The sequence below is a fragment of the Dermochelys coriacea genome, chromosome 2, assembly GCF_009764565.3.
Source record: "Dermochelys coriacea isolate rDerCor1 chromosome 2, rDerCor1.pri.v4, whole genome shotgun sequence".
Taxonomy (NCBI): domain Eukaryota; kingdom Metazoa; phylum Chordata; order Testudines; family Dermochelyidae; genus Dermochelys; species Dermochelys coriacea.
In genome coordinates this window covers 90171059-90198808 of record NC_050069.1, presented here as the reverse complement: position 1 = coordinate 90198808, position 27750 = coordinate 90171059, and the positions used below count along the sequence as shown (strand labels likewise).

The following is a 27750-nucleotide window of genomic DNA, read 5'->3' as shown; positions in this document are numbered from 1 at the left end:
ACCAGGAGCTAGCCTCCCCAGCTGGCAGCTCTGGGGCTGGGCAGGATGGTCCCGCGGGCTGGATGTGGCCCGCAGGGCCATAGTTTGCCCACCTCTGCTCTAAGGTAATTTTCACTTGGAGATTAACCAGCATTTTAATGGTTAAGGTCATCATTCTTAGAAGAAGCTATTGATTTGGGGTGCCTCCATTTTTGAGTGTCTAACATCCCACATGTCTCAAGGTAGGTATCAAAAACAGAGCACCTACAACTAGAGGCCACTCTTCAAAATTATGGCCTCGGTGTTAAGAATTTTCCTCTATGCAATTCCTCTTTCGAGAGAGGGGTGGGAGAGTCTGCAGGAGATGCTGAAAACGCCAGCCAGCCCATAAACCATTAAACATGAACACGGGTTACTCAGAGTTATAGTAGATCCCTTTCCAGACCTGCTTCTCTCAGTCACACACATTATTACAGGAACTCCCTCTTAAAAGGAAGTGTGAAACCTGCTTAGTCCAAATCCAGATCCCCATCATCTCTGCACTGTCCAGCCTGAAACTCCAACCACAGCGAGGAAATGCAGTCTTGAGGGAAGACCCCCTCCTACTCACAGCACTTGCTACTGAGCTCTGTTCCCTCCAGAGGAGCTGGAGTTGTGGCTCTAATCCCACCAGCCACACACATATACACTGCCATATATCCAAAGCTGGAAGTTTCTCAAGTAGATAATATTAAAAGACAACTACAACCTATACCAATGCAAAGGAAAGATAGGAAGAATAGTAAGAGGCCAATACGTCTCCTCAGGAGAGCTTTAATGACCTAAAATTCAAAAAGGAATCCTAAAAAGAAGTATGGACAAATTGCTAAGGAGGAGTACAAAAGAACAACACAAGCATGTAGGAACAAAATCAGAAAGGCTAAGGCACAAAATGAGTTATACCTAGCAAGGGACATAAAATGCGTTTAGAAGAGGTTCTATATATGCATTAGAAGCAAGAGAAAGATGAAGGAAAGTGTAGGTCCTATACTTAATGGGGAAGGAGAGCTAATAACTGATGACATCAAGAAGGCTGATATGTTTAAAGTCAATTTTCCTTCAGTCTTCACTAAAATTATTAACAAGGAGGAACGAACACAAGCCAAAGCAGGGAAAAAACAGGTTAAAGAATAGTTAAACAAGTTAGATGTATTCAAATCAGCAGGACCTGATGAAATTCATCGTAGATTACTTAAGGAAATCTCAGAACCGTTATAAATTATCTTTGAGACCTCCTGGAAGATAGGCGAGGTCCCACAAAACTGGAGAAAGGGAAATAAAGAGGACCTAGGGAATTATAGACCAGTCAGCCTAACTTTAATATCTGGAAAGATACGTGGAACAAATTATTGAACAATCTACATCAACTCATCAGCATCTGGAGGTTACAAGGAATAGTCAGCATGAATTTGTCAAGAACAAATCATGCCAAAATAACCTCATTTCCTTCTTTGACAGGGTTACTGGTCTAGTGTATAGGGGGCAAGCAGCAGATGTGATATATCTTAATGTCAGTAGGTCTTTTGACACAGTCCCACATGATATTCTCATAAGCACACTAGGGGAATGTGGTCTAAATGAAATTACTATAAGGTTGGTGCACAACTGAAAGACAGTACTCAAAGAGTAGTTACCAGTGATTCACTGTCAAAAGGGAAGGACATATCTAGTCTCACAGAGGTCATTTCTGAGTCCAGTATTATTAAATATTTTCATTAATGATTTGGATAAAAGAGTGGAGAGTACACTTCTAAAATCTGAAGATGACACTAAATTGGGAGGGTTGCACGGACTGGGAGAATTGGTCAGTATTGAAGAAGAAATTCAATAAAGGAAAGTGCAAAGTTCACTTTGGAAGTAAAAATCAAATACAAAGCTACAAAATGGGGAATAACTGGCTAGGAGGTAGTACTGCTGAAAGTGATCTGAGAGTTATAGTGACCACAAATTGAATATGAATCAACAATGTGATACAGCTGTGAAAAAGGCGAATATAATTCTGAGGCGCATTAATTGGAGTATCATGTGAAAGGCATGAAAGGTAATTATTCTGCCCTGCTTAGCACTGGTGAGGCCTCAGCTGGAATCCTGTGTCCAATTCTGGGCACCACACTTTAGGAAAGATGTGAACAAATTGGAGAGAGTCCAGAGAGAGCAACAAAAATTATAAAAAGGTTTAGAAAACCTGACCGATGAAGAAAGATTTAAAAAACTGGGCATGTATAATCTTGAGAAAATAAGACTGAGGGGGAACCAGAGAACAGTCTTCAAATATATTAAGGGCTGGTATAAAGAGGACGGTGCTCAATTGTTCTCCATGTCCACTGAAGGTAGGGCAAGTAGTAATGGGCTTATTATGTAGCAAGAGAGATATAGGTTAGATATTAGGAAAAACTGTCTAGCTATAAAAATAGTTAAGATCTGGAATATGTTTCCTAGGAAGGCTGTGGAATCCCCATCACTAGAGGTTTTTAAGAACAAGCTGAACAAACACTAGTCAGGGATGGTTTAGGTTACCTGGTCCACAGAACAAGGGGCTAGACATGGTAACTTCTCAAGGTCCCTTCCAGCCCAACATTTCTACGATTCTATAGTACAGAATACTGAGTGTGTCTTTGGAGAGGAAGTACTTCCCCCTAGAGTCGCAGAATGGGGGATGTCTGTTCCCAGGGCAGACTCTGTGGAACAGGCATGCTACAGCAGCGTGGCTGACAGCTCTGAAACAGGATCTTTGGGGTCAAGTGTTGGCTTCTTGAGGCCTGACTGGATAACTGCATGTTCAGGGAGGTTTGCAGGCTAACTTCTTTGAGGCAGATGTTGACAAAATCAACCACAAATGAGCTACGTGTTCCTCAGTGGCTTTTAGTAGCTATGAGTGGCCAAGGTCTATTTCACATATTGCATCCACACATCTCTCAGAGCTTCCACAGAACTCACTTTTGGTACTCAGATTCCATTAGGGAAAGTGGGGTGACACCTTCTTTGCTCCAATTTTATCACTAATAAATATGTATTGTGACAAAGTTCCTGCTCTACCTTGGTGGATCTTGCGCTTATTGGTGGATTTGCTCGCCTTGGAGCTTCACGGCAGCCTTCAGCTTGGCCATTTTTCTGAACCCACAGTCCAGGTCGATTCCTCCTGTGTCTGACTAGGAGTTGGGAGGATTTGGGGGGAACCCGGGCCCACCCTCTACTCTGGGTTCCAGCCCAAGGCCCTGTGGAATGCAGCTGTCTAGAGTGCCTCCTGGAACAGCTGTGCAACAGCTACAACTCCCTGGGCTACTTCTCCATGGCCTCCTCCCAACACCACCTTTATCCTCACCATGGGACCTTCCTCCTGGTGTGTGATAATGCTTGTACATCTCAGTCCTCCAACAGTCCACGTTCTCACTCTCAGCTCTTAGTGCCTCTTGCTCCCAACTCCTCACACGCACACCACAAACTGAAGTGAGCTCCTTTTTAAAACCCAAGTGTCCTGATTAGACTGCCTTAATTGATTCTACCAGCTTCTTGATTGGTTGCAGGTGTTCTAATCAGCCTGTCTTAATTGTCTCCAGAAGGTTCCTGATTGTTCTGGAACCTTCCCTGTTACCTTACCCAGGGAAAAGGGACCTACTTAGCCTGGGGCTAATATATCTGCCTTCTATTACTCTCCTATAGCCATCTGGCCCGACCCTGTCACACTATTAATGAAGGATTTTTAAAATCTGGAATAATTTATAAACTGAGGTTTATACTGGAAATTCTGTAGTGTGTATAGAGTCAGGGCCAGATCCTGCAAGCTAATGGAATTCAGTGGGAGTTCCAAATATAGAGGGCATGCAGTGTTGTGCCCTACTTTTGCAGCAAAATTGACCTTTTGAGCCAAACATATAATAGTGTATCTGAGAGCAGAATATGGCTCTTACAGAATTGGCTACAGGATCAGAATTAACCTGCAACAAGGTTTCTCTTTTTTGTATTAGAGAGCGATATGACCCTTTCTTGCCACTTAGCTGGAAGCCCAATAGCAGTAGACCATTTTAACTCTTAATGTATCTGTCAAATACAGAAAGAAAAGGAGTACTTGTGACACCTTAGAGACTAACAAATTTATTTGAGCATAAGCTTTCGTGAGCTACAGCTCTCTTCATCGGATGCATTCGGTGGAAAATACAGTGGGGAGATTGTATTTTCACACAGAGAACATGAAACAATGGGTTTTATCATACACACTGTAAGGAGAGTGATCACTTAAGATGTGCCATCACCAGCGGGGGAGGGGGGAAGGAGGAAAATCTTTCATGGTGACAAGCAAGGTGGGCCATTTCCAGCAGTTAACAAGAATGTCTGAGGAACAGTGGGGGGTTGGGTGGGGGGGGAGAAATAACATGGGGAAATAGTTTTACTTTGTGTAATGACTCATCCACTCCCAGTCTCTATTCAAGCCTAAGTTAATTGTATCCAGTTTTCAAATGAATTCCAATTCAGCAGTCTCTCACTGGAGTCTGTTTTTGAAGTTTTTTTGTTGAAGGATAGCCACTCTCAGGTCTGTAATTGAGTGACCGGAGAGATTGAAGTTTTCTCCGACTGGTTTTTGAAGGTTATAATTCTTGATGTCTGATTTGTGTCCATTTATTCTTTTATGTCGAGACTGTCCAGTTTGACCAATGTACATGGCAGAGGGGCATATATTACATTGGTAGATGCGCAAGTGAATGAGCCTCTGATAGTGTGGCTGATGTGATTAGGCCCTATGATGGTGTCCCCGAATAGATATGTGGACACAGTTGGCAACGGGCTTTGTTGCAAGGAGAGGTTCCTGGGTTAGTGGTTCTGTTGTGTGGTGTGTGGTTGCTGGTGAGTATCTGCTTCAGGTTGGGGGGCTGTCTGTAAGCAAGGAATGGCCTGTCTCCCAAGATCTGTGAGAGTGAGGGGTCATCCTTCAGGATAGGTTGTAGATCCTTGATGATGCGTTGGAGAGGTTTTAGTTGGGGGCTGAAGGTGATGACTAGTGGCGTTCTGTTATTTTCTTTGTTGGGCCTGTCCTGTAGTAGGTGACTTCTGGGTACTCTTCTGGCTCTGTCAATCTGTTTCTTCACTTCAGCAGGTGGGTATTGTAGTTGTAAGAATGCATGATAGAGATCTAGTAGGTGTTTGTCTCTGTCTGAGGGGTTGGAGCAAATGAGGTTATATCGTAGAGCTTGGCTGTAGACAATGGATCATGTGGTGTGATCTGGGTGAAAGCTGGAGGCATGTAGGTAGGAATAACGGTCAGTAGGTTTCCGATATAGGGTGGTGTTTATGTGACCATTGCTTATTAGCACCGTAGTGTCCAGGAAGTGGATCTCTTGTGTGAACTGGTCCAGGCTGAGGTTGATGGTGGGACGGAAATTGTTGAAATCATGGTGGAATTCCTCAAGGGCTTCTTTTCCATGGGTCCAGATGACGAAGATGTCATCAATGTAGCACAAGTAGAGTAGGGGCATTAGGGGACGAGAGTTGAAGAAGCGTTGTTCTAAGTCAGCCATAAAAATGTTGGCATACTGTGGGGCCATGCGGGTACCCATTACAGTGCCACTGATTTGTCAAATACAGAGTGCTTGGAAACTGAGGAGTGTGGAATATGCAGTGCAGTATAACAGACAATGAAATGCAGGATAGTTCTTGAAATAAGTAATATTTAGCAAACTTACTATTCTTGCAGTAGTCACACAATACGTATTTCCTGGTTAGAAGGTAGAAAACTTGTTTGCCCTCACAAATCCACCGGAGCCCCATGCAGTATTCATTAAAAATATCTGCTTCTATCAGCAGGGATACTGAGACATGATTGTTACTATGAGTCATTTCCTTAAGTGAGATTGCTGGAAATGCTGAATTAGAAGAGCACGTAACACTTACAAAAATTAATTATATGCATGCTACTTACCACTGTTGCCAATTTAATTGACATTAATCTCAGAGCAATGATTCTTTCAGAGAGGACATATTTTATTCATATATTCTTGATTGGTGAGATTGCTGTCTAAGGCTGTACTTGAAAAGCTAATATATGGCTAAGGCTTATTGAGATGGTACTGGTTTATATTTATTTTACTCATTCGTAGACTAATTTAGTCTACAAGATGAACGCAGTTATATGATATGTTTATAAGCATCTTTTCAGTGCTCTGCCTCAGCCTCATTCTCGGGAGGAGACCATGGTGATACATAAGGGACTGGTGAGCTACATTCCCAGAAAGGGCTGCTTCTGACCTCCAACTGGATGATTAATACTAAACCCTTCGCAAGTCAGACATGTGAGTGCCAGACTAAGTAAATGAATAAAACCTTGGTAGCGCATTTTACATGAAAACATCTACTGGACGAAGTTTCTGGGTATTTTTCACTACATTGTAGCTAGAGAATGGAGTTCTCAGTTACTGAAGGTCAAAAAGCGAAGGCAAAATGCACCCCAGTTGTTCATAGGCTGTAAGAACAGTATGCAGCTCTCTATAGACCATACTTTTGTGGTTTCGTGTGTGTCATGTGCGCACGTGCGCGCGCACACACACACACACACACACAAACAGTCTAAGCCTTGAACCTAAGAAGTAGGTGCAAGAGTCCTGTAAACCCCCTAGAAACAATCCTAATCTTACTACAGGACGGAGACAAACTGTTTCCTATAGTGGATCTATTAGATCACACCGCCATTACAAATACTGCACTAATAGTGAAGGACCAGGTCATGCCCTGTAGATCCTCACATAGAGGGGGCCCCTCTGAGAGTCGGCGCCCTCCAAGGTGAATGGAAAGCATGCCCCCACAGCACCATGGCCCCTCCTCTCCAGACTCCATGGAGAACTCGGACAGTCGGCGGATCTGGGGAGGGTAGAGGAAGTTAGAGGGAGAAGAGTCGGGAAGGCAGACACACATACCCTTCCCCAGACCCTGTGGAGATTCCAGTGGAAAGTTAATACAGCCTGAGTCAGTATTCATTTTCTTGCAGACTCCCTCTACGCCGTGGTTTCCCCCAGTCCTAATTCTGTAGTGTAGTGGGGCAGCTGCCCCACTCTGGCACGGAAGGGGTTAAAGCAAGCCAGAGAGGCTGCACAGAGCCCCAGCCAATCCCGGAAGGGCTTACTGGGAGCCAATCAAGTGGAGGCTTGAAAGCAGCCTATTGGGGCCAGGCTGGGGCTGCAGTGCGGAGCGGAGCTGAGTTTCCCCCTGGAGGGTAAAGGGAGAAGAATTGGCTCCTAGAGAGAGAAGCACCTAAGACTTCCAAGACCTGAGACCCCTCAGACATGAGCTAATTCAATTCAAACTGAATGGAAGGATTAGCAAAAATAAATTTGCAACTAGGGTTTTTGATTTCAAAAGGGCTGACTTTCAAAAATTAAGGAAATTAGTTAGGGAAGTGGATTGGACTGAAGAATTTATGGATCTAAAAGCAGAGGAGGCCTGGGATTACTTTAAATCAAAGCTGCAGAAGCTATCAGAAGCCTGTATCCCAAGAAAGGGGGAAAAATTCATAGGCTGGAGTTGTAAACCAAGCTGGATGAGCAAGCATCTTAGAGAGGTGATTAAGAAGAAGCAGAAAGCATACAGGGAGTGGAAGATGGGAGAGATCAGCAAGGAAAGCTACCTTATTGAGGTCAGAACATGTAGGGATAAAGTGAGACAGGCTAAAAGTCGAGTAGAGTTGGACCTTGCAAAGGGAATTAAAACCAATAGTAAAAGGTTCTGTAGCCATATAAATAAGAAGAAAACTAAGAAAGAAGAAGTGGGGCCGCTAAACACTGAGGATGGAGTGGAGGTTATGGATAATCTAGGCATGGCCCAATATCTAAACAAATACTTTGCCTCAGTCTTTAATAAGGCTAATGAGGATCTTGGGGATAATGGTAGCATGACAAATGGGAAGGAGGATATGGAGGTAGATATTACCATATCTGAGGTAGAAGCGAAACTCAAACAGCTTAATGGGACTAAATCAGGGGGCCCAGATAATCTTCATTCAAGATTATTAAAGGAATTGGCACCTAAAATTGCAAGCCCATTAGTAAGAATTTTTAATGAATCTGTAAACTCAGGAGTTGTACCGAATGATTGGAGAATTGCTAATATAGTTCCTATTTTTAAGAAAGAAAAAAGAAGTGATCCGGGTAACTACAGGCCAGTTAGTTTGACATCTGTAGTATGCAAGGTCCTGGAAAAAATTTTGAAGGAGAAATTAGTTAAGGACATTGAAGTCAATGATAAATGGGATAAAATACAACATGGTTTTATAAAAGGTAGATCATGCCAAACCAACCTGATCTCCTTCTTTGAGAAAGTAACAGATTTTTTAGACAAAAGAAACACTGAAATCTAGGTAAATTAGATCCACTGCAAGGCGTTTGATACCGTGCCACATGGGGAATTATTAGTTAAATTGGAAAAGATGGGGATCAATATAAACATCAAAAGGTGGATAAGGAATTGGTTAAAGGGGAGACTACAACAGATCCTACTGAAAGGCGAACTGTCAGGCTGGAGGGAGGTTACCAGTGGAGTTCCTCAGGGATCAGTTTTGGGACCAATCTTATTTAATTTTTTTATTACTGACCTCGGCACAAAAAGTGGGAGTGTGCTAATAAAGTTTGCAGATGATACAAAGCTGGGAGGTATTGCCAATTCAGAGAAGGACTGGGATATTATACAGGAGGATCTGGATGACCTTGTAAACTGGAGTAATAGTAATAGGATGAAATTTAATAGTGAGAAGTGTAAGGTTATGCATTTAGGGATTAATAACAAGAATTTTAGTTATAAACTGGGGACGCATCAATTAGAAGTAACGGAAGAGGAGAAGGACCTTGGAGTATTGGTTGATCATAGGATGACTATGAGCTGCCAATGTGATATGGCTGTGAAAAAGGCTAATGCGGTTTTGGGATGCATCAGGGGAGGTATTTCCAGTAGGGATAAGGAGGTTTTAGTACCATTATACAAGGCACTAGTGAGACCTTACCTGGAATACTGTGTGCAGTTCTGGTCTCGCATGTTTAAAAAGGATTAATTCAAACTGGAGCAGGTACAGAGAAGGGCTACTAGGATGATCCGAGGAATGGAAAACTTGTCATATAAAGGAGACTTAAGGAGCTTGGCTTGTTTAGCCTAACTAAAAGAAGGTTGAGGGGAGATATGATTGCTCTCTATAAATATATCAGAGGGATAAATACAAGAGAGGGAGAGGAATTATTTAAGCTCAGCACCAACGTGGACACAAGAACAAATAGGTATAAACTGGCCACCAGGAAGTTTAGACTTGAAATTAGACGAAGATTTCTAACCATCAGAGGAGTGAAGTTTTGGAATAGCCTTCCAAGGGAAGCAGTGGGAGCAAAAGATCTATCTGGCTTTAAGATTCTACTCGATAAGTTTATGGAGGAGATGGTATGATGGGATAATGTGATTTTGGTAATTAACTGATCTTTAAATATTCAGGGTAAATAGGCCTAATCCCCTGAGATGGGATATTAGATGGATGGGATCTGAGTTACCCAGGAAAGAATTTTCTGAAGTATCTGGCTGGTGAATCTTGCCCATATGCTCAGGGTTTAGCTGATCGCCATATTTGGGGTCAGGAAGGAATTTTCCTCCAGGGCAGATTGGAAGAGGCCCTGGAGGTTTTTCGCCTTCCTCTGTAGCATGGGGCACAGGTCACTTGAGGGAGGATTCTCTGCTCCTTGAAGTCTTTACACCACGATTTGAGGACTTCAATAGCTCAGACATAGGTGAGGTTTTTCATAGGAGTGGGTGGGTGAGATTCTGTGGCCTGCGTTGTGCAGGAGGTCGGACTAGATCATCAGAATGGTCCCTTCTGACCTTAGTATCTATGAATCTATAAGACAGAGCAGAGCAGGGCTGGGCAGGGTCAGCAGAGGCTGGGGAAGCTCTAGGCTGACGCTGCCAGACTGGGGCCCTGACACAAAGGGGCAGAGAAGGTGCAGGGGATATGGGGAAGTGGCCCAGGGAAGCTGGCCATAGAGGAGAGTTTGAGGAGGGCAGTAAGTGGCTGCCGCTAGAGCAGGGGTGGGCAAACTATGGCCCAGGGGCTGCATCTGGCCCATCAGATATTTTAATCCAGCCCTCGAGCTCTCACTGGGGAGTGGGGTCAGGGGTATGCCCCACTCCACGTGTGCCGTGGCACCATCTGGCTCCTGGAAGCAGCAGCATGACCCCGTATGGCTCCTACACATAAGGGCAGGCAGGGGGCTCTGCACACTGCTCCCATTGGCTGGGGACCGCAGGCAATGGGAGCTGCAGGAGCAGCGCTTGCAGATAGGGCAGTGTGCAGAGCTGCCTGGCCACACCTCCACATAGGAGCCAGAGAGGGACATGCTGCTGCTTCTGGGAGCTGCTTGAGGTAAGCACTGACCAGAGCCTGCACCCCTGACCCCCTCCTGTGCCTCAACCTCCTGCCCTAGTCCTGATCCCCTTCCCGCCCTCTGAACCCCTCGGTCCCAGCCCAGAGCACCCTCCTACATCACCAGCCCCTCATCCCCAGCCCCACCCCAGAGCCCAACCCCAGAGCCTGCAACCCCTGCCAGAGCTCTAACCCCCTGCCTCACACCCCACTCCAGAGTCCACTCCTGCACCCTGAACTCCTCTTTTCTGTCCCCAACCCAGAGTCCGCATCCCCAGCTGGAGCGCTCACCCCCTCTTGTACCCCAACCTCCAATTTTGTGAGCATTCATGGCCCGCCATACAATTTCCATTCAGATGTGGTCCTCGGGCCAAAAAGTTTGCCCACCCCTGTGCTAGAAGGTCCCTGGTTCGGGGCCCAGAGTAGTGGGCGGGCAGGTGGGCAGACCTGGGCCCTTCCCCCACTTCCCAGTGATGAGAGTGGCTAAGCCAGACTGCAGTTTGCCCTTGGAGAAAGGGGCTAGATTGAGGACTCCAGTGAGCCATTGAGGCGAGTGATAGAACCAGAAGCTGCTGGTCCCCCGGAAGTGGGGGAGAGCCAGTGGAACAGGCACAGCCGGAGGGCAGTGTCCAGAAGCGGACGGCATGGTCTGGGAATGATGGGGGTCCGACTGTGAGGATGGTGGAGACCAGAGAGTAACGGTGGACGAGACACCACTAGCAAAGGTGAAAGAGCTAATTCCCAAATGAACCAGCAGGAGCTCCGCTGTAGCGAATGTTACGCCAGCCATAGGCTGGGAAGCACACAGCAGCGCGGTTACAGTAGCATTTAGCTCACTGAATATGCATTTTCTGCTAGACACAACATTCTATTGTTGTCCACAAATGGTTCCACATAATGGAAAGTCTCTGTTTTAGCCTCTTCCTTTTTAAAATTCCTAGGAAATTTCTCACAAAGAACTATGTTAAAAGCCTTAACTCTACCCACTTTGGAGTATCCATTATCCATATCTAGTACACAGGTTAACAAGGTGCACAGTGCACAAGGCAGGGCTATCTGGTAAATTAGATGGGGTCCTGCACATTTGTTCCTCGTCTTCAAAGTCCTTATCTTCAAAGTTCTCCATGGCCTGGACCCAGAGTATCTAAAAGATAGTCTAAAACTCTCTCTCCAATAAGAGTAAAGCTTGAACTTTCTCCGAGAGTGGTCCAAAACTGTGGAATCAACTTTCCCAAGAATCAAGGACCATCACAAACCTCCCCACCTTCCACTCCAAGGGCAAGGCTCATTTCTTTGACCTTGATTTCTCTAACAAATACATAGCAACAGATCATATAAACAAAACAAGCCACATCCTACCAAAGCAAGACACTCCATTACACACCACTTCTTTCTTTGGGGAGAGGATAAGGGAACAAACAACATGTGATGGTTGTGTAGTCACATGGCTTAGTACACTACTGGAAGGTGCTCAGATAGTTTACTGATGACCACAGTATAAAAGCCTGTACAGAATAGAATAGAATTTAGGACCAACTTCTATTTGCACTTACTTAATATAAAGCTGAAGAAATCAGAATTGACACTGGTGTCATAGGGGACAGTTGGGTTCTCAGTGGGCAGGATGACTGGTATGCAGCAAATGAAGGCAGGAATATGAAGTGAATTAGGCAGGGGAATGGTCACTGCTCAGTGAGCACAAAAATAAATGTTGCATAGCTCTTTAATTTACCACACACTTTCCAAACTGAACACTGAATGAAGCATGAGTCCTATGGAAAAATAGTTATGTGATCATGTAACTATAGACAAAATACATCATAATGAAGGTTAAGATTTTGTCACAGATATTTTTAGTAAAAGTCATGGACAAGTCATGGGCATAACAGAAAAATTCATGGAAGCTGTGACCTGTCCCTAACTTTTACTAAAAATATCCCTGACAAAATGGGGATCTGTGGATCCCCACACTACCTCAGGCAGGGCTGCTGCAGGGACTAGGAGCTGCCTGGAGCAGCTGGAGGCTGCAGGGTACCCCTGCCGCCTGCAGCTCCGGGCGTCCACCACTGCTCACGGGGGCTGGGAGCTTGGGGGGTTACCCGCCACCTGCGGGGGCCAGGAGCTTGGGTTCTTCCCCTGCCCGCCACCCCTGGCAGCCCACAGCAGTTGGGAGCTTGGGGTTCCTGAGCAGCCCTGGTGGCAGGGAACTGGGGGTTCCCCACTGCTGCCCACTAGGAGCTGGGGGGGTCCCCCATTGCCCTGAGTGGCTGGGAGCTTGGGGTTCCCCAGCTGCGCCGCTCCCTGCGTCAGGGAGCTGGGGGGTTCCCCCATGCCAGCAGCAGCAGAAAGCTGGGGGGGGTACCTCTACTGCCCATGGCAACTGGGAGCTCCAGAGGCGGCAGGGGTACCACATAGCTTTCTGCCCTAGCGGGAGGTGGGGTACCCTGCAGCTCCCAACCACTGCAGGCTGAAATCACAGAGGCCGCTGAAAGTCATTGATTCTGTGACTTCCGAGATCTCCGTGACTAAATCTCAGTCCTAATCATAATCATAGAATCATAGAATATCAGGGTTGGAAGGGACCTCAGGAGGTCATCTAGTCCAACCCCCTGCTCAAAGCAGGACCAATTCCCAACTAAATCAAGTAATGCACATACACAAGGGTCAGAGTTAAATTAGAGCAACATTTGTGTACAAAAGATGGAAGTTAAAAGGAATAATAACTTCCTACATTTTGTTTTACTCCCCTCCTGGAATACTTATTAACTCTTAATTGTATATTCTTTTGTATTAAGTTCTTACTTTGTTTAGTAATATTCAATACTTAGTCTTTGAGTCATTTAAAAATATATTCCTAACTTGAACCCTAACTGCTGATTTGATTCCATTTATTGTAGATTAAATTCTTCATATTTGCCTAGTCCAACTCCAAGGTAGGCATGGCACAGGAGATCGCTGGGGGACCGGATAGGATTTGCCTTTAGCCATTTAAAAAGGATGTCCAATAATGTAACAGAACTTTGGCATTACTTTTCCTTCATTTTTAAGGAAGACATTAAATACATGTGCCAGATTCTTAAAATATTTAAATGAAATAAAAAGTTCCCCTCCTTTCTAATGGCTAGATGATAAAATGCTCAGGAAAGATGAGTCTGTAAATTCTGCAAGCCATCAGATATTGATATATTTTTCTGGGCAAGCAGCCACAAGAGGAAATGGGATTTTTCACTCCTAGCATCTGTCAAGAGGACAGTAGTGATCACATGACTCCCTATTAAATATAGATATAATGGATGAAACCCATTAAAGTTGCTGTGTAGCTAGGATGGAAGTTGTGTACAATTCTAGGTACTTACATAAAATAGAACATCAGCAAAACAAAATGAATGCCACTAAAAAAAATCTACAGCATTAGTTCCCAAGGCACGATGTGTAACTCCCTTCTGGTGTGATACCTGCTTTTGATGCTGCAATAGTTCTGCAGTCTGCAGCTGTGGTCCATGGTCAGTGCTCTCTGTTGTGGAATGTTGGGAATAATCAGTCAGTGCAAACACAAGGTCATCCTCCTCCTCATCTCGTTCTGGGTCATCTCCCTTTTGTTCAGACTGAACGCCAAATTCTGGTAGGGCATCGAGGTGCTCAATCTAAAATGGCAAGAGAATGAACTCCACAGACACTGTTCCTGTATTAACTGTGCAGTGACCAAAAAAAAAAAAAAAAAATCTACTGAAGGCTGGAGAAAAGGGATCTCCTTGTGGGTTGCAATTTATTAAATCACATTCTGTATGCCCGTGAGAATGTTATTACACAACATGACATGAACACAACCCGACACACTGAAATCACTGAAGCCAGAAAAGATGTTTTGCTATTAGGTGTGGATTTAGTTTACACAGAAGCAGAACAGTATAGCAGCATTTACAAATGGTCACTCCTATCTTGAAGATTATTCATTCTGCCTAATTTGGTAGCACATACACCTGCAGCAACTGTAGGCCAGGAATCAGTTGGTGAGGGATAGCTCAGTGGTTTGAGCATTGGCCCGCTAAACCCAGGGTTCTGAGTTCAATCCTTGAGGGGGCCATTTATGTATCTGGGCCAAAAATTGGGGATTGGTCCTGCTTGAAGCAGGGGGGTTGGACTAGATGACCTCCTGAGGTCCCTTCCAACCCTGATACCCTATGATTCAAATGCTGAAAGAAAAGGCACCATGGACAGGAGGTACATAAATATTAGCAATACATGAAACAATTACTTAGAAGGTGGTTTTGGAATATTATGAACTTGAAGGATAATTCTCCCTTCCCCAGGAATTTTGGTTAGAGCAGCAGACTGAGAAAATGCCTTTCTCCCAGTCATTTTATTTAATAAGGCCAAGATTTCCCAATGTCTATAGGTGATTCTGGGTGCCTTCTTTCAGAGTGGTGCTTACTGATGGATGAATCACTGCTGAATTCACACAAGAAGCTGTGTGACTCTACTGCCAGTATGAAAACAGAGCACCTCTTCATCTGTATTCCTGAGGGCTTTTTGAGGAGTACACTGTACATAAACGTGAAAAAAGCAACATCACTCAAAGCATCCAAACAGATTTTAGTTCATTAGCCCACTAATACACTTATTCCTCCATATATTTGTGCTAGCTGGGGGTTTTGTTTTAAAGACGAGAGAGCAGTAATTCAGAGATATCATATGGGTTATCCCTCTTTAAAAAATGATTTTTAAAAGGCCAGTAACTAACTTCAAATTTCATTTCAGTCCCTTTTAAACTCATGATTATGGAGGGCTGATGCGGCTCCATAATTGGTTGAGTTAAGGTTTGCATGCAAAACAGGGATATCTGAATATTCATTTTGCTCATAACAGAACTAGAAACTCAACTCATCCTTGCAGTTTCACTCCACTGAATAAGATGGGCCTGTTACCTCCAGTATGTCCTCCCCTTCCTCTTCTAATTGCTTGCCTTGCTGCCAGTGTTTCAGCAGCCACTTCAGTTTCACATAGAGCAGGAAGGTATTCTGCTTGAAATGCCTGAGTTCTTGCTGCATCAAACTTTTCTCCTGACTCCAGGTCTTCTCCTCCAATTTATTCTGCAAAGTCAAGCTCTGCACTTCCAAATCTTTCCTCCGCAAGGTCTGCAGATGCTCCTCCTCCAGCTTTAATGGAACAACACACACAATATCAATAGGGTGCTGCTGATGGGTGAGACAAACTGAAACCTCTAAATTTAATCAAAATTAGCTACTTCATTTGGCAAGAGCCCTGACTTTTGAGGAATCAAAAGACCACAGCTTACAGCCCTCAGTTCATTAACCATATGCAAATAACCTGCTGAGGGAATGTACACAGTTAATTCACTTTAAAGATGCACAACAACAATGCTGCTACATACACGTTTATGTCCAACATACTTTCCTTACGCTCTTCATTGCATCTTTTCAGTATGTTCCCTGCATGGCCCTAACCCTAAAACTGCTTCATACAAAACTCATTTGAGGACTGAATTTCTACCTACTCCTATAAAATGAGAGCATAATAATCCCTACAACACACAGAAGAATTTTAATTTTCCTCCCCTCCCTGTGCAATCACTCCTTTTGTTAAGAATGTATCTTCATCTCACTCTCAAGAAACAGGGCTCCCTTGTCTTTTATGTTAGCTATCAAACACAAGTCTTGGCCTTTTTACATTAGCACTGAGGATTCATACTTGAGGGCTGTTTGAGCTGCCTTATGGTGGAACTCCTACAGTTTCTGCACAAGGCTGAAGAATAGATGCACACTGTGGTTGAAGATACAAGCATACTGTGACTCAGAATAGTCTGAATTCCAACCCCATAAGAACCAAGAATAGCTCACAGTCTGCAATTTAAACCCTATTATAATTTATTTGACACCAGACTTCAGCCAGAAAAGTCATTCTTGAATGCAATGTCTTACTGTATAAGTGAAAAACAGGCAATGGATTGATCTGGCACCAACAAGAGTTACATAAATTACCTTTCAGCAGTCGCATACTCCTACATGAATGCCAATATATTTCTGTTTTAACTGAATGCGGATGCTAACTAATGAGGGAAAGGCATTTAGAAAAGGAATGCAGAGCCATTGTTTATAGATGCCATTTCATATTATTTTGTTTCCTGTTATATCATGAGTCTATTAAATAACTGCCTCTCTTGTTAGTTACCAATCCAGTACAAATGAAAGCCATAGTAAACTAGCCATCACAATTCCTTAAACCATACAGAATATATCCTGCAATAAACACCTCATAGCTATAGAGAACACTTGGAAGGTTCATCTTCAGGAAAGTGGACAGAAAACCAGACCAATAATTCCTATTACAAATAAAATTAAATAAAATATGCATCTAATTACCCCTAAAACATTCAGAATCCTATTTGCAACCTCCCATTCCATAACAAGCACTTTACTAAATAATGAACCCTTTTAAAAGTTTTGGACCTGTCATAATGCAAAGACACAGCACCTTTGCAGATAAGCTAACAAAATCAGTTATCCAAAATGCACATACAACCTGTTACATCTTCTGTTAGAAGGATTTTGGAGTAAACTGGCTTATTAATAAATACTCTCAGTAACAGTAAACCCTTGTAAATAAATTCCTGATTAAATCAAGCATATTTACCCACCAATATGCAATTTACAGGTTTATAATCAACCTTAAAAGTAGTTTAAAACAAAAATGGATATTATGGGCCAAAAGTTGTGTGTACAACTCCCAGTCGTGCACATGGAGTTGCATACAGAGGGCAGACTTTAGTTCATTGCCACTTAATGTTGCCAGAAACAATATACTAAAAAGGAAACTATTGTAAGCTTAATTTTTGAATGTGTAAATGAATATAACTTGGGTTAACAGAGCCTTGTTCCATTGAACTGAAATGGAGATTTCGTTAAAAACAGCCAAGATCTATGAATCCAAGTCTTCAAAAAGGTGGGGGAAATATAGCCAATTTCATGATATGTACACTGAACATGAGCAATAAAAGACAGGGAAGGAAAGCATTAAGAAATAAAGAGGTCTTGATTTTCATCTCCTGTACACTGGTATAACTCCACTGACTTCAGGGAGCGTCTGATTTACACTGAGACAAGAATCAGGCCTACAACATCCAACTGTGCTCCTGGAGTTCAAGCAAGTGCTGTTCCACTATCTCATGAAGAGCTGAAGGGGTAAAGAAGAAGCAGCCACTTCGTATGTGATCACAAATGTAGCAGCTCATGCAGGTTTTTTTGGCTGATTTCTCTAACAAGAAGATACCCAGGGACACAAAAATACAGAAATTAGGTCAATTTACATTCAACTAGCTTCTAGATTCTTCATTTCCTCAGATGAGTGAAAATAAGTAAATAAAGTTGACGCTTTTGGGAGTGAATAGTAGTAACATGTAGACATAATTCCCTTGTTTTTGACAAAAAATGTTTCATTGTGCAGGCTCTGGCCAAATGTCTGTACCAGTGGATAGGTTTTGCATTTACCTGAATGATCCTCTCTGTAAACTTTTCTTGCTCCTCTTGGTGATGTCTCGTCTCCTGCTCAAGTTGAGCCTGTATCGATACATTCTGTACAGATAAAACATGGGAATCCCTGAGCTGATCAGTAGGACAAAGGGACATGTTTAATGGAAAGTGTGTGTTAATGATGTAAAAAATCTGTCGGACAGACATCTTCATGATTTACAATTATACATACAGTTATAAGCAAAGCAGGATGTGCACATATGTAGCAATGCCTTAAATATGTGTGAGGATTTCTTATGTGGCTTCCTAATAAAATATAAAAATAGGATCTTAATGTTACATGTTGTATTTTCCTTTCAGGCCTGATCCTACTACCCTTATATATACAGTGTCATTGAAGTAATTGGAACTACTACAAAGTTACAGAATCAGAGCCTGTTTATAAGCTACTTATAGTATCTGGTAGTGTATCCAATCCACTGTGATGAAAGGTATTCACTTTTAGCATTCTTGCAGAGAGATCAGCCATACTGTACCTTTTAAAAAAAAATAAATCAGATAATGTGATCTCATTTTTTACATGTAATACATAATGTTCCAGGGCAAAAAGGTCCCTTTCTTCAGATATGGGACAGGCTTTTACACAGGTTACAGCTGTACCTTACTAATATTTCTACTTTGAAAAGTGACTCTAAACCAGTCAAGTAGCGGAATCCCTGTTTATTGTATTTCATCTTTATTCTAAATGCTAGTCTTGCAAACTCACTCTGGGACCTGACCAGACTCTCAAATATCTCTCATTTTTAGTGACATTACTCACTCAGTCTCAAAATTACTTATGTTCCATACCAATTGGGTGTCCCCTTCAATTTTATTAACAATAATTATTGCAATCATGAAGCTAAGGTCACAGACTTAGTTATTTACACCAAAGAAATTAATCTCACAGCACTTACTTTCCTGCACTAATCACTTTTTGTCTCTCTCATTTTGGGTCTTTGCCACACATTTAGGTCTTGGCTAATTCCCATTTATGGTCTGACTGTCAAACTCAGTTCTTTCCTTCTCACATGTAACTGTAACTTGATATGGAAAACTTTGCAACACAAAAAGAAACATTTTTAGTTACTTGTCAGAGCAGAAACAGGACTATTTGAGGCCTGAAAGGGTGCATTCTAACTTTTTATCAGCCAATTGAAGCTACCATACACTCTCTCTGGGCCAACTGATTCCTTCTTTAATTGGTACTCTGCTGTATAATTGACTTGTGCACATGTCTGTTCTATGCCTGAAAAGAGAGATTTTTTTATAGAGCTGGGGGAATAAACTGATTTTTTCAGTTCTCTGGCAGTTGTGAAAAATAATAGAAATAAAAATTTCAGTTTGGGTCTAACTGAATCCAAAAATTGCGAACAATTTTGGTGAATTGAAAAAATCTATTTAGGGTCAAATGGAACATGTTTTGTTTGACCCCAAACAGACTTTTTCAATCATTTTTAAAGGGTTAGATTCACAAAATGGGAGCAGGGAGGAGCAGGTAGTGGTACACTCCTTGTAACTTTAGCTCAGTGGTCAAAGCACTCATCTGGGATGAAGGAAACCCAGCTTCAAATCTCTTCTTCAGGACGATTGATCCTTGGTCTCTCACATTCCAGGTAGTGTCCTGACCACTGGGCTAAAAGTTATAAAAAGGGCACTATCACCACCACCTCCTTCTCCTCCAGCCATTTTGTGAATGGCATGTAAGTTTTGAAACTATTAGATGAATTCATGCCAAATTTGCACAGAATTTGGGATTGACCAAACCTGCATTTTTCAGCGAGTAAAGTGTTGGTCTGATAAGTTTAGCCCTGCTCTAATTTTTAACCCCTTATTCCGTATACAGAAACTGACCAATGCAAAGTTATCATATTATCTACCATATCTACTTTTTCTTGTGTATTAATACATTGACAAACATTTTCACTACATAAGCCCAAATTTTGGTGTTGGAAGTGAGTGGAAAACCGTTGATTTCAATCGGAGCTGCATACATATCCAAGGGCAGATTTTCTTTTCTTTTCTTTTTTAAACTCAGGAACTGGTTATATAATCTTTAAAATTCTTTGAAGACTAATCTCTTCTTGATGTGCATAAATTATATCGAGTCAGTTTCCCCATGCAGCAAGAGAAAGATGTTTTTCTTTAGTGATCTTTGTGTTCTTGCTCTGTTATTCTAATTAGCATTCTTTTAGAATACGATTTATGAGAATCAATGCATCAGGCCAGTTCATGTGCAATTTCAAAAAAGCATGTTGCCTACTTCATTAATTTGAGATTATCCAGAGCCGTGTGAAATCTAGCACCAATTTTATCTGTTGAAAACAACTATTCCACTGGTAACTCTTTATTGCCAATAATAATCATTAAAAAAACCCTCCAATATGGTTAGGAAATGGCAATAGCAAATGTGCAAGTAATTATTTCAAAATATATTTGGTTTTTAGATCACTCTCTCTACAGTAATGTCATATTTAGGGAATTAGAAAGATATTGTTTGCCTTGCGGTTCATGAAATTGGAAGCTGAAAATCCTTATATTTGTATTTTGTTTGTCTTTTTCCCAACATGCCTTTACTTATTTGATATATCAATAAAAATGGTAACTTGCTAGAAGGAGTCGATACTCTGTTCTTCACTAGTGTTAATGGGAGTTACATAGCTACGTACACATCAAGAGTAGACTATGCCTGCAAAATGGGACAAGAAAAAACAACAACCCAATCTCTTACGCCATTTATCGATAAGATGGCAACATGAGTGGGAACCTTGAAAGTATGAAATATGTAATAATAGTTGGAACTACTGGTGAAAGACTGAATGCACTGTCAGAGGTGATGTAGTTTTATAAGCACTTTAAAAAGGTTTAAATCTTTTCTCCCGCAAGTAACCTGCTTCTGCCTTATTATGGAGGATGATTTTTTTAAAGCAATAAATTGCACGTGCTATACTGTAATTTAGTAGACACATGAAGAATTGCACAGCTTTTCATCACTCTGAAACTCAAAGTTTCTTCATATCTTTTATTTATGTTATAAACATTGGGCTTAGTTCTGATAAGTGGCAAGAACTCAGATTAGCTTCAGTGGGGAATAGGGCTGCTCAGCACCCCATAAGATCATGTCCAGTGATTGAACTTTGATTAATGAATATGAAAATATTTATCTTTTCTAACTATGTCTGTTTGTGTATGAAATTTTAGACACATGGTACAGTGTCTGCAATTCTGCATGCTCATCTTTGCAAATCAGGCCCCTGACAGAACTGCAGTATTGTGATATTTACAGATGTCATAGGCATAACTGTTGTAGATTTGTTTTTGCAAGCAGCATTGCTACAGCACTGGGAGACAATTATAGACATAAGATTTTCTGTTAAATTCCATCATCTCTTCCTCTTATTAATGCATTTGCTACAACTGGGATAAAAACCATGAGGCACAAATTCCATTTACCATGGTGTCCCAGATAAGACATCCACTGAATAACACTCTAACATTATCTATATCAGGAAACAAACTCACTAAAATGAAAACACACAAACACAACACAAACTACTATCTAGCGTTACTCCACCACAGCACCACTGAACAGCACACTACATTTGTACCTTGACAACGATTTAAAATTTTCAGTGAACCAAATTACATTTTCCAAAGTGCTTCAGTTCTTGTTGCCTTTGCAGGCCAGTTCCAAAGCTCTGTTGCTGAGACACTGAACACCCCCTCTCACCTGTTTTCTCTTCAGAAGATGCTAATCCATGCTGATTCCCTTACCTCAAGAGGACATTTAAACAAATATCATCCACACGGCCAGAGTTTTGTCTAAATATTACTCATTCCACTAAAATCTCTCTGCTCCCCCCTCAAAGGCCTGCCTCTTGTCAGCTCCAGTCTATTATTCTTGTGATAGAGCCCTATGGTTCCAGGAGGACTTGCTTTACACATTTATCACACTCCGCCAGAGCAAGAAGTTTGCAGAAATTAGCATCTGATGATAAGCCACCACAAGACCAGCCACCTCATCGCTTTTTGCTGGACCACAATCAATACCAACCTGACTAAAATAAAACATCTGATTGTTTTTTTCCCCCTTTGTTGAATCTGTTTTTGAAGGCTTTTTAAATATATCCAATTTGATTCTTACAATTAGAAACCAGCCTACATGCAAGAATTATGAATATCACATTTCATAGACTACTTGTTTTAGTCATTTTTCAATTCAGAGGCAGCAAAATGAGGTTTGAGGATGTGGATGGCTTTTTTCCCCTTCCTCTGAGGAAGCTAAACAATAAACATTTCATACATGTATTATGTCCCTTTAATATTTTGGACCCCACAATAAATACATTCCAAAATGGTCAAATTTACATCTGAAATCTGAATGTTGCAAATACACAATAAGCTAAATTTCAGAGCAATTTCTCATGCATTACACATTGCTTTTGCATATGATACACAAATTCTCAAAGGTTACAGCCTAAATTGCACCCCAAAAATTAGTGCGTATACCCCATTGACAGTGCAAAAAAAACCAGTTACTTACTTTCTCGTAACTGTTGTTCTTCGAGATGTGTTGTTCACGTCCATTCCACATTAGGTGTGCATGTGCCACGTGCACGAATGTCAGAAATTTTTCCCCTTAGTGGCTCCCATCGGGCCAGCAGGCCCCCCGAGTGGCGCCACTGTGCCCGGCATATATACCCCCGCCAGCCCGACCCCCTCCAGTTCCTTCTTTCCGGCAACTCCGACAGAGGGGTAGGAGGCTGCGTGGTGGAATGGACGTGAACAACACATCTCGAAGAACAACAGTTATGAGAAAGTAAGTAACCATTTTTTTCTTCTTTGAGTCTCCTGGATCAGGACCTGTGCCAGGAACACCGTGGAAGTCGCCTGCACCCTGGTCGAGTGGGCTGTGACCACTGAGAACACCTGTGAGCTCATAGCACCCCCGGATGCAGGTTGTAATCCAAGATGAAATCCGCTGCGCCGACACAGGGAGGCCTTTTACCCTCTCGGCTACAGCCACCAACAGCTGCGCGGATTTGCAAAAGGGCTTTGTGCCTCCAAATAGAATGCCAGCGCTCGACGCACATCCAAGGTGTGCAAGCTGCAGTGACGCGGGTACGTATGGGGTTTCAGGAAGAACACCAGCAGACAAATGTCCTGGCCCAGATGGAATTGGGAGACCACCTTAGGGAGGAACTTGGGGTGTGGCCGGAGCTGCACCTTGAAATACTGTGTATGGCGGCTCAGAGATGAGGGCCCTCAGTTCGGACATCCTTCTGGCAGAGGTAATGGCAACCAGAAATGCCACCTTCCAGGAAATGTGGAGGAGAGAACAGGTAGCGAGGGGCTCGAAAGGAGGTGCTGTGAGTTTAGAAAGGGCCAGGTTAAGGTTCCATAGAGGGACTGTGGGGAGGGAGTACAGGACACCCTCTCCAACCCTTCAAGGAGCTGCCCCACCATTGGGTGGGAAAACACCAAGCTTCCCGAGAACCCCGGATGGAAGGCGGAGATGGCCGCCAGGCACACTCTGAGTGAGGACGGGGCTAGCCCTTGCTGCTTGAGGTGCAGGAGGTACTCCAGAATGGCCTGCACTGGGGCCTGGCCCGGCCGCACCTGTCATGGTTCACACCAACACGAGAACTTTTTCCACATGGCCATATAGGCCGCCCTGGTAGAGAGCTTTCTACTGCCAAGCAGAATCTGCTGCCTGGGAAGGGAGCACTGGCTCTCCAGGGCATTTAGCCTCAGAGCCTCCATGGCGTCAGGTGCAGTGACTGCAGGTCGGTGTGGAGAAGCTGCCTGCTGTCCTGTGTAATGAGGTCCTGTTGTAGGGACAGGACTACTAGGGCCTCCACCAACAGCTCTAGGAGCTACATGTACCAGTGCTGGTGGGCCCAGGCTGGGGCAATGAGGATCACCGCCACCCTGCCCCTTAGCACCTTGAGCAGGACCTCGTGCACCAAGGGGAGCAGGGGGAAGGCATACATCAAGCCCCCTCTCCACGGGATCGCAAACGCATCCGCGAGTGAGCCCGGGCTGCGGCCCTGGAATGAGCAGAACTGCGGGCACTGGGCGTTGACCCTGATGGCAAACAGGTCTACCACGGGAAACCTCCACCTGCGGAAGAGCAAAAGAACGACGACCACCCTGAGCGTCCATTCGTGTATGCGGTACAACCTACTGAGGGAATCTGCCAGTTTGTTCCGCACCCCCGGAAGATAGGACGCCTCGAGGTGAGTCACATAGGCTATGCAAGGGTCCCAGAGAAGGAGAGCCTCACAACAGAGTGGTGAGGAACAAGCCCCGCCCTACTTGTTTATATAAAACATGGCAGTAGTGTTGTATGTCAGAACTGTCATGCTGTGACTACTCAGAGTGGTGTGAAAGGTCTGGCAGGCGAGACGAACCGCCCTGAGCTCCTTCACGTTGATATGGAGCGACCGCTCTGCTCCAGACCACAAACCCTGCATCATGAGGTCCCCCAGGTGAGCTGCCCATCCGTGGTCTGACACGTCCGTCACCAGCGTCAGGTCGGGTTGTGGGGTGGCAAAGGGGATGCCTTTGCAAACCACAGGCCGGGACTGCCACCACAGCAGGGAGTCCAGCACATCCCTTGGGGCTGTCACTACCAAGTCCAGGGGGTCCCTGCCTGGGCGGTATACCTGAGTGAGCCATGCCTGCAGAGTCCTGAGTCTCTGTCTGGCATGCCTGACCACGTGCGTGCATGCTGCCATGTAGCACAGCAGCCACAGGCAGCACCTGGCCGTTGTTGTTGGAAACTGGCACAGGGAGGCCACTGCTTGTTGGATAGCCTGGAATCGGGATACTGGAAGGCTTGCCCTGGCCTGTACCGCGTCCAGGACTGCCCCTATGAATTCCACCGTCTGCATGGGTATGAGTGTGGACTTGAGGACATTGACCAGGAGCCCCAGTTCGCGGAACAATCTCAGGGCCACCTCCACATGGCCCTGCACCTCCACCTCGGATCGGCCTACCAGGAGCCAGTTATCGAGGTACGGGTACACCCGGATTCTCTGCCTCCGTAAAAAGGCTGCCACACCGCCATGCACTTCATGGACACCCTTGGGGCTGCGGCTAGACCAAACGGGAGAACTGCAAACTGGTAATGTTCTCGGGCCATGGTGAAGCGTAGGAACCTCCGATGTGCTGGGAAAATAGCGATATGAAAGTATGTGTCCTTCATGTTGAGGGAGGCGTACCAGTCCCCTGGATCCAGGGAAGGGATGATGGTGCCAAGAGAGACCATGTGGAACCGGGCCTTGACCAGGAATTTGTTGAGCCCGCGCAAGTCTAGGATTGGGCGAAGGCCCCCTTTGGCCTTGACGATGAGGAAGTACCGGGAGTAGAACTCTTTTCCCCTTAGGCCGTGAGGCACTGCCTCCACCGCCCCCGCCTGTAGCAGCGAGCGGACTTCCTCCTCTAGGAGATGCTTGTGACAGGGGTCCCTGAAGAGGGATAGGGAAGGGAGATGGGAGGGGGGAGGCGAACTGCAGCGAATACCCATTCCGCACCGTAAGACCCAACGGTCTGACGTAATGGTGGACCATGCATGGGAGAAACAGGACAGGCGGTTCAGGAAACAAAGGTACAGATCTGGTGACTGGTCTGGTACGCTGCCCTCGAGCGCACCTTCAAAAGCCTGGCTTAGTGCCCGGCTGGGGCTTGTGCTGGCCTTGGTTCTGACCCGGAGCATTATTGTTACTATTGTTGTTGCGCCGTCGCCTCTTATCCCTGCCTCGCCTACGGTAAGGCTCATGGCCTCATGGTACTGGCGTTGAGGGGGAGGCTGCGGCTTAAAGGGCTTCCGCTGGGTCACCGGGGTGTGCATAGCCAGCGACTTGAGCGCAGGCCTCGCATCTGTCTGGTCTGAGAAGAGTCCTGACCCAGGGCCGGTGCAACCACTAGGCAAACTAGGCGGTCGCCTAGGGCGCCAAGTGGTTGGGAGCGGCAAAAGCGCGCTCCCGGGAGGCGGTGGAGTGCAGGTGAGCTGGGGCAGAGGGGCGCGGAGAGGGACGCCTGCAGCACGTAATGGGGGGGAAGGTGGCGCACAGGGGAACGGCTCCCCGCCCCAGCTCACCTCTGCTCCGCCTCCTCCTCTGAGCGCGCCGCCCCACTCTGCTTCTCTCCCTCCCAGGCTTGCGTGCCAAACACGGCTCCCCGAGGGGAGAGGGGATGGTGGGGAGCTGCCACGGGGGGGCGCTTCAGGGCAGAGGGGGGGCAGCGGGGAGCTGCTGTGGGGGTGCAAAGTGGAAGTTTCGCCTAGGGCGCAAAACATCCTTGCACCGGCCCTGCCCGGACCCTTCGAAGGGGAGGTCCTGGAGCGTACTCTGGACCTCAGGTGTCAGGCCTGACTCCTGGAGCCACGCCGAGCGCCTCATGACCACCCCAATGTGATTGTTCTAGCCATCGCGTCTGCCAAATCCAGGGAGGCCTGGAGAGAGGTCTTGACTACTGCCTTGCCCTCGTCCACCAGGGCTGTGAATTCCGGTTGGGAACCTTGGTGGAGGTTGTCATTAAACTTCTCCACCGCCGCCCAGGAGTTGAAATTGTGCCTGTTTAGGATGGCCTGCTGGTTAGCAATCCTCAGCTGAAGGCCCCCAGATGAATACACTTTTCTACCAAAAAGGTCCAGGCATTTCATCTCCTTGGCCTTAGGGGCCGGGGCCTGCTGTCCATGGCGCTCCCTTTCGTTCACTGCTGAAACCACCAGGGAGCATGGACTCAGGTGGCAGAATAGGAACTCATAGCCCTTAGATGGGGCAAAGTATTTACGCTCCACTCCTTTAGCCGTTAGTTTGCTGGATGCCAGGGTTTGCCATATAGTCTTATAGTTAGACTGGATGGTCTTAATGAGCGGGAGCGCTATTCTGGATGGACCTTCGGGGCTCAAAATGTCCACCATGGGGTCCTCCTGCTCAACCGTCTCCTCAGCCTGCAACCCCAAATTTTGGTCAACTCTGCACAGCAGTTCCTGGTGGGCTCTATGGTCTATTGGTGGAGGGCTGGACACCTCCGTACCTGCCACTGCCTCATCTGGGGAAGACGAGGAGGTTAGCTGCTGCTGGACCCCCTCTGGTTGGTCCTCCTGCTCCACATCTCCCATGGTAGGGGCTCCCGGATCAGGCCAGGGCGGGAGTCCATGGGACAGCACCGGGCTCGGTGCCAGACTCTCCGGTCTATGCTGGGGGGATGCTGGAGGCCTGGATACTGTTGCCTCCGGCACCGTCTGGCATCAGTGCGGGGACCGGGACCGCTGCACTGAGTAACTTGCTGTGGACGGGGCCCCTTGGCACTCCTGATAGGCCCAGGAGGTCCAGAAGGGCCAATGGCCTGGCAGCCCCCATTGGGGTTGCCAGCTTCCCTGAAGGTCTATGCTGTCCAGGCCCCTGTGTGGGTAGCTATAGCGGCCAGAGCCAGTGCCGGACTGTGGCGATGCCGATCGCGAAGGCCATAGTGATGCCAATGATCTGCGCTGGCGGGAGAACGAGCGGCTCCTGGCTGAGCGGGACCGGGACTGGGATCTGGACCGGTGCCAGCGTTCCCTGGACCGGGACCATCTGCGGGAGACCTCTAAAGGCCATCTCGATTCCTCCCAGTGCCATTCTCTGGGCGGTGCTGGAGAGTGGTGTGCCCTTTCTGGTGCTTCTTCGCATTGACCTGCTGCTGGTGCCACAACCTCCTTCTGGGCCGCTGGCAACTGTGAGTCCATGGAGTCGGAGCTCGACCGGGACCAACTCCGGGAGTGATGCTAGGACGGTGTCTTCAAGCGGCACACCATTGCCGGCTTACTCCTCAATGGCACCC

General features: G+C 45.4%; 1 protein-coding gene across 8 annotated transcripts in view; it reads right to left on the bottom strand.

The window, feature by feature from the left end:
- MTCL1 (microtubule crosslinking factor 1) overlaps positions 1-27750 on the bottom strand; it is a 185327-nt gene that overhangs the window by 42918 nt on the left and 114659 nt on the right. For 3 of the 8 annotated variants that reach the window (XM_043508090.1, XM_043508091.1, XM_043508093.1), the window contains 3 exons: positions 17899-18012; positions 15319-15549; positions 13849-14037 (listed from right to left, as the gene is read on the bottom strand). In XM_043508090.1, the coding sequence (XP_043364025.1) occupies positions 13849-14037; positions 15319-15549; positions 17899-18012 (534 nt within the window). The remainder of the gene's footprint in view (positions 1-13848; positions 14038-15318; positions 15550-17898; positions 18013-27750) is intronic. The other 5 variants (XM_038392756.2, XM_038392759.2, XM_043508094.1 and 2 more) reach the window with 2 other exon arrangements.